This window comes from Corvus hawaiiensis, chromosome 1, assembly GCF_020740725.1.
Source record: "Corvus hawaiiensis isolate bCorHaw1 chromosome 1, bCorHaw1.pri.cur, whole genome shotgun sequence".
Lineage (NCBI taxonomy): Eukaryota > Metazoa > Chordata > Aves > Passeriformes > Corvidae > Corvus > Corvus hawaiiensis.
In genome coordinates, this window is record NC_063213.1 from 48,277,660 (window position 1) to 48,292,626 (window position 14,967).

A 14,967-nucleotide genomic window follows, 5' to 3' on the forward strand; every position below is an offset into this window, starting at 1 on the left:
ACTGAAATATGGATTCTGTAGTTCTTACAGGGTGTGAAGGATGGGGGATTTTTATGATTGCAATATACCAAGTGAGAATTGGATCCCTCTCAAAGCAAGAAATTAATTATGCTGCTTACAAGTTGGAATAATGTGAGGGAGCACCACATGATATTCCTGTTGTAGTGCCAGTGCACCTGCACAACATCTTCTTTTCAACTTCCAGGTTTATTTTAGGCAGTGTTTATTTGTGTCTTGTGTGGCTTATAGTAAGATAGAAGTTGCAAGTAAGCATCAGCATAGACAATATCTTGTCTTTTAATAATTACAAGGTATGGGAGGATCATGGTGAGTAAAAGTGGGGTAACCTGATTCTTATGGAGATGTTTATCCTGTCTTTGCCTTTCAGAGTTCTGGTTCACTGTGAATTTTATAATTTTAAATCACATTCTTTATTGATCAGTGGTAAGATTTTGGCATTTGCATTTCCCTGCTGTGAAGACATATTTGTGGTTTTCCTTTCTGTCTCCTGAAGTATGATTCCTCTCTAATTTCATTGAGTGATCAGTAATTCTCATGTAATGTAAAGCAGAGCACAGAAAGTCTGTCTTTTCTTTGTGCCATTTTGTATAATTGCATTATGTTTCTTGTAATCTCTCCTTTGTAAGGTAAATAGTCACAGCCTTTTCTGTCTTTTCTCCTATTAAAATGTATCCAAATCCTTTATTATTCTGACTACTTTTATGAATCCCCTCTAACACTGGAGCATTCATTTTTTCAGACACTGTTACCAGTGCAATATGTGGCACAGCAGAGATAACACTGATCTATATTCATTACCTCCCCGCTGGTCGCCATTTTATTCACTATTTATCCTAATTTCTTTTAACTACAGTTAAGAATTTAATTTAGAAGAGTGGTCTTCCTTGAGAAGGGTTCTGTGACCCTGAGGTGTCTTCACTGAATTCATAAACTTTGCTTTAAAAGTATGTGTAATTACATTTTCTCCCTCTAGTACATGCTGGTTTCAATGTTGAGCTCATCATGATACTGTCTTTTCACCCAGCATTTTTTAGGTTTATCTTGAGATTCTTCACTGTCATTTTTGATCTTTCCTGAGCCAAATAATTGTGTATTATCTATAGGCTTTGCCATCTCATTGTTCATCTACTTTTCCAGATCAAGAATAAATGCAATAAACAACACAGAACTGAGTTTATCAAACCTTTTTCCTATGTAAAACAGTCATTATTTGGAGACATGAGTTAGATTATTCAGATTATTTGATAAATTGTTTTTATGTAGATTTCAATAGCTAAAAGACTAGATTGCAGCTACTTTTTTGGTTTTTTTCCATACAAAAACCCTAACAAAACTAACAGTCTCCCAAATTACCTTACAGACCCTGTCCAGAAGAATCTCAAATCCCTATTTGGAAACGCCTTCAAATAAGGTACTTGTGAAGCTTCTTTTTACTTCCATTTCATCAAACAACATAGTAGGAATGTTTTTGCTTCGGTTCAACCTCTTAATCATAGCTTTGAAGACACTTGTGAATGTGACCTGCAGTTAAATCCAGTTAAGGAATTATCATTTTGTGTGTGTGTGCTACAAATCACGTCTTTCTATTACTGAGTTTGCAAACTGAATTGTTGCTAATTCCAATGTGCACTTGCTTCCCAGTCACTTAAATTATTACCACTGTTCAGCTTACTTTTACAGCACTTGAGAACTCTGCTTTGCATGCCACAAGACTTTGCTGTCTCAGAACTATTCTATATGCCTCAAAAGATTCCTAAACATAACGGGCAAACAAACAAAAAGATGAAACCAAACAGCATTGTTTTCCTTTCAAGTTAGTAACTTGTGTCACTTGGTGTGTTTTGCTGGGACAGTGAGGAAACATCACAAGAGAAGCCCAAAGTAAACTCTTCAGTAAGGAGTGGTACACAAGATCTGGATGGAATATAGTTTTATGGAAGACTGAGTTGGGTTCTATTTTGATAGACACAACTACAGCCTTGAGGTGCAAGGTAGAAGTCAGGTGTGGGGAAATCAGAGGTTTGTCCATTCTGAAAGACCATATCCTGGCAATGCATGGATGAAGTGATCTACAGCTATCACAGGAAACCTCTGAAGGTTCTGAACAAAAACAAAAGACTATGAAATAGTCTTCCAGTGTGTATTAGGCTTGAAATAAATTATTTAGCTCAAATACATAGGAAATTATATTTATTTTAAACTGTATCTGTGTGTTTTTGCAATGGTTAATATGTCTCTGCTTTGCTAGGATAACATGGGTTTTCATTTAACTTGTCTGTTGTTCAAAGGCAAAGCTGATGGACAGTAAAAACTCTCCTTTTCTAGGGCAGCAAATTTAAAACCAGCCCAGCTCATGGGGCACCTGCAATCCATGATACAACTGGCAGAAGCTGGGGTGCATTTCCTATGAGACTTTGAGTGCTTGCTTGTTATTTATGGGACGAAGCCATTGCTCAGAGGGAGGGAACGGACAGTGGCAAGGCAATTTACTACAGCAGGAATAAATCCCTGTTTGTCACAGTTTTCAATTTCTCTTTTCATTCAGATTTATGGAGAAAGTTCTTCCTGTGCTGGGAGAGCTCTCAGGAATATTTTTACTCTACAAGCTTCTGACCTAATTAAAGACAGGGTATACCTTACTGGCATTTGCAGGTAAATCAAAATAATTTGTTTTAATCAACTTTATGAGTTTTATTTAGATTTATCTATGCCCTGATTTGACAAGAGAGTATATTCTGTGTGAGAGGTTCTGTGTATGTCACTAAGAATTGAAAATATTTTCTTAAAAAAATTCTTTAAAGTCTCATGTATCTTAATATCTGTTCTTACATTACTATGTCAGTTGCCAGAAAGGAGCAGTGGCCTGATTGTACATCCATTAATTCAATTGCTTATGATTTTCATATACAATAGTGTTTGTCAGTTATTTTGTTGAAAAGAAAGAGTATTAATTTCAGCCCTGGTTTGGAGTTATAAAAGAGCTTAATTGGATTCCAAGATTTAGTGACACAATGATTTTTGCATGTAATTTATGGAATATTTCTGTAATGAAGTGATTTTCCATTTGTGTTGCATTGTAGCATAAATGCTTCCTCCTGTTTCCAATTATACCAAAACGTGCAGCTCTCTGTTACAGCATCATTCTTTTGCACCTGTGTTTAAGAAAAATCCACTACTTTTTATTTATTGTTATTTAAATATATAGATTTACCAATAATATGAAAGATTAACTACATCCTAGAGCAGCATTAAAGGTCTTGCACGTATTGTTTAGCTGTACTGATTATGCCTATGCTCAGAAAGGAAATAAAATCCTGAGGCTAAAAGCTGGATTTCATTTATGACATTTAGATCTCTTATGCACCTTTGGATGAACTGTAGGCAGCACAAATTGATAAAAATGCTATATATTGCAAAGTATGCTACATGAATCAGGTATGTAAGGGAACTTGCTCATCTGACATAAGTTCCCTCATTGTAGCTAAAGGTGTCCCCTGAGGCTTGCCAATGTAATTTCTTCCCTTGAAACGAATAGGTTTACAAAAATTAGCAATTGAGACAAAGAGTTTGCTCTGCTGAACAAAAAGGTTGAATTTTGATAGCTTTAAAAAATAGCTCTTTATTATAAAAGAATGTTTTAACATTACTGTAGTTTAAGAAGTGAAGTTTTGCTTATTTTCAGGAGAAGCTGTGTTGGATCAGAACTCGTAGACTGGCTTTTGGAGCAGTGCCCTTTTGTCAAGTGCAGATCTACAGCAGTTGGAGTGTGGCAGCTTCTCCTGGATATGGGCATAATATTGTCAGGTCAGTCTTGACAGTACTTCCAGTGTGAGGAAGGCTATCACTTTCTCCTGCATAGGACAGGAGTCCTGTTTTTGATGGGAGGAGGGAAAGAAAAAAAGCACAGATTTATCCAATTTTCTTGTCAGTTGTTTATTTTACTATCCTTTTGGGAATTTTACCTCTGTGACCTTTCATTTCATAAATACGAAAGAGCAATCCCTTGTTTTTGGCAATTTCTTTCCTTTTGCTTTTGCAACTGTAATTGCCTATTATCAAGTTCCAGACAGAATGTGCGCCTTTTCCAGCCTTTTTTTTTCCCCACAAGCTATTTTAGGTTTCTCACAAGATAGCAGCTCTTTAGTCACTGCAGATCATGGCTTCACCAGATGACTTCTGTAGCTATTAATGATTTTTGTTTTGTCTCTGTTTTCCATAATTTTTAATTACAATGGATTGAAAGAAGATCCAGCTCCTTGAGATGGTGGTGAGGCCAGGTTCTAGCCTGCTGTCCCTACCTCCTCCACCAAACTGAGGGATTTGGTCCAGCTAATGTGGTTGGTGATAATTACACTGGTAACCAGCCTCTGGATATCTGATGGATTTTACCTTGAGGCTGGGACTACTTAGGTAGCTCAACTCAGATCATACCCTACCCTGGGGTTTGTGCTAGACACTAAGTCTCTGTCCTGTGAAAAGGTGAGGAGTTACGGAAGATCTCTGCATATGTACACTGGCAGTGTACCTTAAGGTTTTCTTCAGCTAAACTGACAGTATGTCTGGTCATGCAGCCTCAGCAAGGGCTAAATTACTTGTAGCAGGATCTTGTGCTTTTGGCTTTGGACTCTGTCCTTTTTTCCCCATTAAATCCCATTCTTTTCAAGGAAGACAACTGATGCATCTTCTTATCCAGGTCTAGTCTACAAATCTAGTAGCCCTGAATCTGAGGAGAAGCTTGAATAATGATGGGCTGCATCCCCATTACTGAGCTTTGTTTATTAGTGCCTGACCGTTAGTGAGAACAGTTTAGAAATCAATGGAAACTGAGACTCAGAAATCTAACAAAAAAGAGGAAGGTTTTTATATCCTAATCCTGAACTGATTCCAAAACCAATTAAATATTCATCAGTCTTAATGCTTGAATTTCAGGATCCTGGATATTTTTAAACTGGGGTTCTGGGGTTTTCCTGTTTGGATGCACTGAATTAAACTCAGAGGGCAGGATTGTTTCTGTGTTAAATTTTCAATCCTTTTGCCCTGTGTGATGGTACAACTCAGCATTAAGATCAAGTGCAATACAGGAGTATGGAATCTTTACATGGTGAAGATTTAAAGGAGATCTAATATTATCTTTTCTAACAGTGGACAGACAACTCTATTTTCAAGACTCTCATGCTTTCTACCAGTTCTCAGCGGATGAATGTACCTACCTTTTCTGTGAATTTGAGAAAGAGGAAGCATGGAAGAATGGAGTAAAGCTCCTGCTTCAGCTACTGCCACTGTCTCCTCCCAGGATTGACATGTGCAATCTGTAAGTGTGCATGCAACTTTTACTGACTATTTTATAAGTGTCCGGCCTTATAATGACACTGTTTACCCCCAAATCACCTTGCAAATGAGACAGCTTTCTTTTGGGGGTTGACAAATCTTGTAGAGATGTGCTTTTAATCTAAGGTCAGTATGGGTAGAAAAATTGAGGCACTTGACTTGGGGTTTTGGGCATATTACAGTTTTTAGGCACTAGCTTGCTGCCTCTAGCTTGCTATGTTACCTGGGCATGTGATTTTTTTTTGGTCTCCTCTTACATTTGGAGGTTTGGCATGAATTTGGCAGAAGGGATGCTCTGATGCTGATTGACTAGCAGATCAGATGCCCTTGTGATGTGTCAGGATCAGCTTTCAGATGGATTGACAAGATGGATGGAAATGTGATACCTTCAGTCATTTGATTTTAGTTTTCTACTGTTTATTTGCCAGAGCTCTGTAGTCTCACATTATTATTCCTTTTTCAGAATATACCTTTCAAGAGTTTTGCTTCCTATATGCCTCCTCTTTCACCTGACTATTGGATGTTATCCTACTCTCTGTGCTCGTATGGCTGCACTCTAAGGTTGCTTTTTAGAGTGGCTAGAAGGAAACCATATTTATTTGTTCCACAGCAAGAGGCCAAAACAGAGGAGAAAAGTGTTAGTGAGAGCTCTGAAGACTCATGACCATTTTTTCTTTAGTAAATCTGCAGGAGCTGGCCTGAATAGACAAGTTGAGTTAAATTCTTCCACTGTCCCTAACATGATGATCCTCAATACTTTGGAGATCTATTACTCTGGCAGTACTAGAATTTATTCTTTTTGATGCCAAAGACAAAACTTTCCTCTATGAGTACTTTCCTTTTCTACATATTAGCTTTTAAAAATGCTCATTCTCTAAAATGGATGTCCAGTAGAAATGTTTTAAATGAGTAGAAAAGCCAAAGACCCTGTAAGCTGCCTCAAGCCCAGATTCTTAAATTCAGACATGTTGAGCTGGTTGGAAAAAAAACCTCAGTAATTTCTCTACCTGGGTCAGGGCAGAAACTTGATTCCCTCCCCTATTGCTGGCTGCCCTCACCAATCAAATATTGGCAGTTCTGGAGTGGTGCTTCCCTTTAAAATGCATTTATTTGATCAGCTTGAGTGAGTGTAGACAAGTGATAAGAACCCCAAGCTGGCTAGAGCAGCAGGACTGAATATGATCTTCTAAGCAGCTGACTCATATGGGAGAAAACCTTTGACTATTTTTTGCAAATAGAAATTCTTGTCTTCCAGCCAACTCTGGTGCTAAACAGTTTGTCTGTCCCTTAAATATCAGGGCATTTTGATCTTGATTTTAATGGGAATTGGGATTTTTCTCACTGCTGTAAATCAGACCACTTTTCATGGTTCATGTCTACTTGTTCTAAGGATTTGAATCAAAAGGTCATATTGATGTGCTATGTGAAGGATGCTGAGCAGGAAAATGGATTGAAGGCTTTTTAGGTTCAAGTTTACAGTCTGCTTTGCAGTTTTATCATTTCAGTGCAACTGTCATTTCCAGTGGAAGATGATCCCTGTCACATGAATTGAACAATTATTCACTAATGTACATTTCCAGCTCCTTCCTGCTCACATTATTCAAATTTGAGTTGAAGCTGGATTCCTTTTGGGAATATTGTCACTGAAAAATTGTTTTCTGGAGCTTTTACCCGTCAGATTGTGAGGGTGCTTTTCGAAAAAGTATACATTGTAGGAACTGAATTTTAAGTAATGGTATACCCTCGAGGGAATGTGATATTAAAGCGGAAGGAGACTTTTCCAGGTTCAAAATTCTTCATGCTTGATGCAAATAATAAACTGCTAAAACACAGTCAGAAAGGGAATAGGTGTGATGAGATGTTTGTTAAAGTTGTCTGACTTGGTTAAATAAAGCCATATACTCTTTTTCATGAGGAAAGAGGGCAATTCTAAAAACCTTTCCCTGAAGGGTTTGTCTTTTTTTGAATATATTAGCTGTTTTGCCTACCTGTAGAAGCATAGGGTTTTTTATAATTTAGTATTTTTGTACTCATTTTTCTGTCTTAGGTTTTCTTACAATCTGTATCGACAGCATTAATTCTAAATGTACATAGGGATAGATAAATTCTTACTTTATTAATTAGATTCCCTGCTTTTGATGAAATCAGAAAGAACTGCCTGCTTGTGCACCAGAAAGCAACACTAGACATCTCCTGGTGGTCCCAGAGGCCAGATGACCTCTGTCTCCTCTGCAGCCTTGTGCTTGCCTGGGCTTCTGGGTGCGTCAGTGGGTCTCTGAAGTACCATGGTTCTGCTCTCCCAGAAGAAGTCTGTAGACATGAGTAGGCAGTAGAAGCTCTGGGGACTTCCTTCAGCAGCTATTCTGGAAACCCTGTTAAATAAACATAGCTCAGATTTGACTCGCTGTACAGATTTTTGATGGATCTGTATTTGTTTCTGGTCAGTTTTAGTGGTGTTCCCAAATAAAACTATAGGAAGCTCTACAACGATTGTACTGTTTTGAAGTCTGAGATACGCTTATGGTTCCTGAATAAATGCTCCCTGTTGACCTTGGTGGAAATTCCTTACATTCAACATAACATTAGCGGGAATTCACCATGGAAAACGAGTGAGGACGTAGCAGGAATTCAGTTCATGCTAATCTGAAGGCTAATGTTGTTGTGCATATTCCACAGGACTGAGATGCTGTAAATGTTGTCAAATGAGATGGGACCAATGAAGAGGCCTCTTGGAGTCATTAAACACCCAGCGTTAATCACAGTCATCCTACTTGAGTAGAAAACAAGTGAATATTGCAACAGCCTGGGGACAAAAAATCTGGATTGAAAGCTGTGCATTGGACTCTCTTGCAAGCTTGATCAATCACTTAGGTTCTCACTCAATGCCTCCTGAATTCTTTTCCATTTACTGCAATAGTGTTGTATCAGGTGTTTAATCCTTGCATGCTTCTATTTCCTTCTTTGTAAGTGGGAGTGTTTATAACAATTCCCAGAACCACTGGTAGACTCAGTGAACATTTCAGGAATGCACTGGGTACCTGAGGCTGTTGAAATATATCCCATAGTACTTTTAAAAATTATTGGAAGAGATGTTAGCAGAGATTTTTTCCTTAATCTTATATTGCTTTTTATTTTCAGAAGTGTAGAAATATATTCGGTCTTCTGTCCTGAAACAATTTGCATTTTATTGATATCAGAAAAGTAATCATTCTTAAAAGCAATTTGGTTTTAATGCAAATAGCCAGGATGGGATATTGATTTAGTTACTGCCTTATGGAGTTCCTGGAAAGCTTTTGCTGAAGACAAACAGCTCTCAGGTATTGTATGGAAACTGACTTGTCGCTTGCAGATCTAGGACAAGCATCCCTGCATCTCGCTCTGCTTAGCAGATTAAGCCCACAGGTTGCTGAACTGGATAAGCACTAATTTGCCTGGGCTTTATAGCTCCTGTTTGGTATCAGCCTTACTAGGTCCTAGCTGTCCACTCTTGAAAAAAACTAGGGTGATAAGTGTTGCTTTTGTCCATTGGCCTGGGTGGCATAATATACCCTTCCTCTCTGATTCTGAAGAACTGACTCTAATTTTTAGTATATTCATGGTTTCAGAAGTATTTGATGCTCATATGCAGATGAATACTGGGAGTACTTTTAAATAGAAAATGAAGTGGTAAAGGCCCAAGAAGGAAATAGCTATGCTATGTGCTCTTCTGGGTTTATAGATTGCATCTGTGGCTGTGTCTACTGAGCTGCTATCTTCTGCCTCCAATGTAGAAGAATCAGGTCCTAGCCTGGTTCTGAGAGATCAGAAGAGATCAGATGTGTAGAGAAACCTCTAAAGAGTTCAGTTATTTTAATCTCTTTCCAAATTATAGAGAGACAACCTGAATAAATCAGTTTTTGTAAATGAAAATGCATCCATTTATTTCTTTTGGGCTGTTTATAACACTTAAAATGTTAAATCATGTTTTCTTTGAATAGGTAAGGCAGTTGTGGAAATAATTGTGATTTTAATCTGAATTACCATTTTGATCTGAATATGCTCACCCCAAAATGAATGCATGTGTCATTCTGTGCTTTCTGACCTTAATCTTTTAATCAGGGAATTAAATTTTTTGACATGGGATTTAAGAACCACAATATGCCAGCTGCATATTCCAAATGTGTTTCCAGCTCTCTCCCAAAGGACATTGAGGCATATAAGCAATTAAATAATTTAGTTAAAGACAGAAGCTTCTGCCGATACCTGGGATTTATGTTTATTACAGCAGCTGCAGTTTTGTGTATCTGTTCAGCTTGCTGGCATGCCAGTGCTTCCTGAATACCAAGAAAAGTAAAGATCTCAAGGGAATTTTCTTTTACTTCTGCCTATAGTTATAACCCTATCATATTGGTATAATACTTCTGATTGTCAATAAAGCTTCTGAAAGGCTTACAGATGTTTTAGGGATGGGAATTAGACTGTTTAAAAGAAAAACACAGTCTTATCCTGTACTGTCCTTTTTGTGTGGCTGTTTCCACGTGGGCCAGACTTCTGGGACAGCTTCTAGGAGGGTTCTATCTTCACTGCCTCACTTTTGAAATGACACATTAAGTCTCTCTTTCCTGTGACTTACTGTCAAGACAACCAAATAGTGTTCTCAGCTGTTACTTTAGTTTGGTTATTTATGGCTTCTTAAATACATTATTTTCACTTTGGTTTATTTTTTCTGAATATTGAACTTCGCATGTCTCAAAATTATTTTGATGTTGTCTGTTTTCATCTACGTGAAGTTGTATTCCATAGGTGCTGCTCCACACATGAGCAAAGCAGGGTCATAGGCAGATAGAAAACTCTTTGCTCTATTCATAGAGTATGTTTTTAGCAATGCAAAATACACAGTCAAATAAGCAACTCTGATCTAAAGGGTCCTGCATTCCTCAGTCCTTCATCATATTTTTATAGCTGAAGAATTCTCTCACTGCTTCATGTTGGTTGGATCAAAAGAGTTCTTGACAGCAAGGGACAAAGGGTGTACTCTGTCGTTACTGACACGATTAATTATTGTCATGTTGCAGTCCTCATTTTGATGTGGAATCTCAAAGGCCCTTTTACATTAGTGCCTGTGGCTACACAGTTCCTTACTTTTCATGAATCAAAAGATGTTGAAACAGAATGAAAGAAATAATAAAATCTTATTTTTATTTTTTAAGGCCTGATCAAAAAATAGAAGATACGGCAGAAACCAATGCTGAAATTCTTGCTCGTCTCACTTCTGCGGTAAGGTCATTGCATCAAAGTTTGAACTGATCATGTTTGAAATATTGTCATGTTTTGAATCCTTTCAAATGAAAGACTTAGTCTAAGTGAACAGATGTTTGTCTATGAAGACGGTTTTTTTAGTCTGTGGAAGGGGATAGCTTTACTGAGACCTTAGTGTACAATTCCAAAGCTATTAAAATCAAACTAAGCAAGGACTGCTGCAGCCTGCTCTTGTAATAGATGCTATTCATGGCCCAGAAGACACCAATTTGGAAGACCAAGGTTACTTTTGTGCCATGTACTTTACACTCAGACCCTCTTGGTCAAGTATACATCGATGAGAGACAAAGGGAGAGAAAAGGCTTCAGCAGCCCTTGTGTAGATTATCATAAATTTCTGAGGTGAGACACCTGGGAAACCTGGGCTTCCCAACTATGTTTAGCCTCAGTTAACTTCACCATAATAAACAAGAGATTATCCTGTTTCTGCTAGACTTTGGTGCATCTTGTTTATCATGTAAGATCAGTGTTCTAAGAAGCAGACAGACAGGACTTCAGAAAGTTAAGCTAGACTGACTCAATTTAATGTAATCTGTATGATGGCACAGAGTGCACCCTTAGCAAATTAGCAAGCAATGCAACACTGGGAGGAATGTCTGCTCACCAAACTGCAGGTATTTCAAAGATGTGTGGATGTGGCACTTGGGGACATGGTTTAGTGGTGGACTGGGCAGTGCTGGGTTAACAGTTGGACTTGATCTTACAGGTCTTTTCCAACTGAAATAGTTCTATGATTCTATGGTTGTGTGGCCACTTAGAGGGACCTTGACAGTCTGGAGAGATGGGCCAACAGGAATCTCAGGAAAATCAGAAAAGGTCAATGCCATATCCTGCATCTGGCAGAAATAACCTCATGATTCTATACAGACTGAGGGTTGACTGAAAAGCAGCTTTGCAGGAAAGGCCCTGGGGGTCCTGGTGGATGGCAGCTTGAACCAGAAACATGTCCTTGTGGCAAAGAAAGCAAGTCCTTCCTGAGCTGCATTGGTAAGAGTGTTGTCCTTAGGCTAAGGGAGGTGATCATTCCCCTCTCAGCACTGGTATGCCAGATGTGGAGTGTTGGGTCCAGTTCTGAATTCCCAGTACAAGAGATATGGATGTACTGGAGTGTATGTGAATGACCGTGAAGATGGTTAGGGAAACAGAGTATCTGATTTTCAAGGATAGTCTGAGGGAAGTGGGAGTGGATCTTGTAGAACAGAAGGTTGTGGGAGGACTTTATCACTATGTACAAATACCTGATGGACAGGCTCTAGCTGGCCATGCTTTTCGGCAGAGGTTTCTATCAGGTGAACTCCAGAGGTGCTTTCCTACCTCTACCATTCTGTGATTGTGCAACTCTGTGAACACCAGCACCCAAGTCATGGTGTCATCAAAACATGGAATTAGTGTTGGTTCTGTTTTTGGCATGTAAGAAAGTACAGAGATGAAATTGAAGCAGGCAAGGTAAAGTCCTTATGAAAAAGGCATGAGGCTAAGGGTTATTTTGAGAAAAATAAGTACAGTGCTATCTTGAAATTGCTGGAAAACAGAAGGGAAGGAGAATTTTTGCTATATTTTGTAATGTGTTTGGAAAGCCAGTGATTCTGTATATTCAACCTTATGCAAAAGTAATTAAAAATGTATGACATAAGCAAATGCTGTGTTTGAAATGTCTTTATTTTTTTATTGTCTCAGTATTCAAATTCCTTGTTCTCCCTACATTTTTTCTTAACTGAAAACGAAAGGTGAAGTCAGAACCTCAATATCCTCCATTTTCAGTTCCATACAGAGCAAAAATAGAAAACTGTGAAATACTTTCTGCAAAATTATATTTTTTTCAAAAACTTGCAAAACTACCAACTCTATAAAACTTTGCCAGTATCCCTCAAAAGCTTTGCTTATAAAAAATAGAATAATGGGGGGTTTTGGCAGTTAAAAAAAAAGAGACACACTCAACAAAACTAAGTGACCTTTTGAGTTTAAGAACTGGATCTAACGGTTGCTGGATGCACTTGAGTAACATGCATATCCTTGAACCTACCTAATTGACAGTGAGTTCAGAGTGTTTCACATCTGCAAGGTCAAACCTGTGGACTACATCCTGAGTCATTCCAGCTGCAGGGCACATGGACAGGGTTTCTTAAATGAACCGTTTTATTACTGTAGCTAACTAGCTAAAGAAAAATTAGGCAGTTCCATCTCCAGATGGCCAGAGACCCATCTATTGCCATGGTGATGTCAAGAATCTGATCTTTTCTCCTGCATTTTCTGAATTTCCACACAACATTGTGGTGCCTCTATAATGATTTTCTAGTCTATCGCTGGGGAAAAGGCACAAAACCAGAGTAGAATCCTCCAAATTTTAACATATGTATATGAACTTCTCCTGTTTATTCCTCCAGAATACTGCTTTTCCTCCATACAGTAGATTGGGACCTAAAGTACTCACTGCAACCTTATGGAAAGACTTTTATGTCCCAGAAGAATTTGAAACATCAGCTCACACCATTCAACAGAGTCCAGCATCTAGGTTCTCTTATTTTTTTTTCCTTTTCTTTCAGCTTCAGAATTTATACGAAAAATAAAGAAAAAAGGTTTCTGTAAGCAGGAGCTGGAAACTGAAAGCGGAGTTATTAGCCATTACTGAAAATGTGTTCACGCTGGCTTTTTGGCTCACTGAATGTTTATGGATTTTGTACAAAATTAAACCAGTCTTCTTCGAAGGATTCATAATTGAGAATCCTGTTCACACTAGTACTTCAGAAGTGTGAAAAAACCCACAAAATCCCTATTCCCAGCCCAGCACTAAAGCAGTTGAAGATTACAGTTGACTTTGTAACTGGAGATTCAAATTTCACCACTGTCTATTCTGTTTTTCTTTTGGCTTTTCATGGAATAAAACATTTTTTTCAGGTCAGAAGAAAGTTTCTGTGTCAGCTTTTTTTTTCAGAGGATTCTGTTCCAAATTTTCAAACCTAAACTGATTGTGAGGATCCAGCCCAAGCAACATTGGAGGAAACCGTGTGCCTAAAATATAAATCCCTCTTTTAACCTATCAAATTATGTGCTTATATCATATGCTCCATTACAATGAGGCACCATTAAACTTAAATTGTAAAGGAAAGCAGTGGAAAATTTGCAAACAGTGCAAAATGCCATTGGAAATACGTTTGCATCAGATAATCTTTTTGGTCATGATTTTTTTTTAAAAATGTAATGATTACTCATGGGTTTAAAAAAGCATTCCAGAGCTGTCATGCATCCCATGTCGTGTCCCAAAGAGCAGTTTCATATTCAGTGTTTTGTCTGGTAAAAGCAGAACAGGATGGGATAGCTATGAGTGTTTCCACTGCAAAGCTTTTGCTTTACTTTGTGGTGGAAGAGAAGAGAATATCAGGATGTTAATGAAGTGTATTTGGAAAATAGTTTTCTGGTGCTATAAGGCATCAGCCAATATTACTTTTATTTAGAGCCCATCAAACTATCATAACTTGAGATACAAAAATGTGAACTAGACTCGTACTGTTTTTCAAAACCTTGCTGTTTAGAGCCTTGTGTTGCAGGATTTCATTTTGAGATTCTGTAAGGATTGGCACTTTCTCTCTAGATTTGAAGTCCTATTTGGCACAATGGCATCTAGAACATTGTCTTACAGAAAACTACTATGGGCAGAAAAAAGAGAAAGGAAAAAAGTAGAGGTGGTATGCACTGTTTGCTAGATGCAGAACTATATCCACTATAATAAAATGATAAGTTTTGTGATAAGAGCAGTAGTTGTCATTTACTCTTTTAAATTCTCTATTCTTTGAAGACAAGATTCACCATATAAATGTGCCATTTGTATTTAATCAAGCAGAAGTATACCTGGGTATCACTCTCTATGCACACTGTTTTATATTGCAAAAAGAAAACTGATTGAGATGTGGTAACATGCCAACTACCTACTCAAAATGTCCTCTTTCAGACTTTCGTGATATTTGCGTAAATATTGTGTGGTGAACTGGCCTTTAAACTGAATCAGTTTTGACATCTGCAGTGCTACTCAAATGGGATACTGTTTGGATAGTGTTAGCTTTGTTAGCAACAAGCTGTATGTATAAAATATTTTTAAAAATTTAATACCTCAATATGGTAGGCATACATAGTTCTTGTTTAGATATTTTATTTTGTGTCTGCACTATTATCTTCGATGTGATGTGCAACTATCAATTTTGTCAAACAGGCAGTAACTGAAATCCTGTTAGGAAGAAGTATAGTAATGGGTAGCATGTGTGCAATGAGGAATGAATGTTATACATGGATTTCCATTGGTGTAATGATGCAGAGGAATTGCATGTCC

The 14,967-nt window shown here is 37.8% G+C and overlaps 1 protein-coding gene across 3 annotated transcripts in view; it reads left to right on the forward strand.

Annotated features, from left to right (window-relative positions):
- Positions 1 to 14,967, forward strand: part of RAPGEF5 (Rap guanine nucleotide exchange factor 5) — a 159,499-nt gene that overhangs the window by 27,443 nt on the left and 117,089 nt on the right. For all 3 annotated transcript variants that reach the window (XM_048303609.1, XM_048303617.1, XM_048303627.1), the window contains exons 2-6: positions 1,382 to 1,432; positions 2,567 to 2,673; positions 3,704 to 3,825; positions 5,164 to 5,332; positions 10,539 to 10,605. In XM_048303609.1, coding sequence (XP_048159566.1) covers positions 1,382 to 1,432; positions 2,567 to 2,673; positions 3,704 to 3,825; positions 5,164 to 5,332; positions 10,539 to 10,605 — 516 coding nt within the window. The remainder of the gene's footprint in view (positions 1 to 1,381; positions 1,433 to 2,566; positions 2,674 to 3,703; positions 3,826 to 5,163; positions 5,333 to 10,538; positions 10,606 to 14,967) is intronic.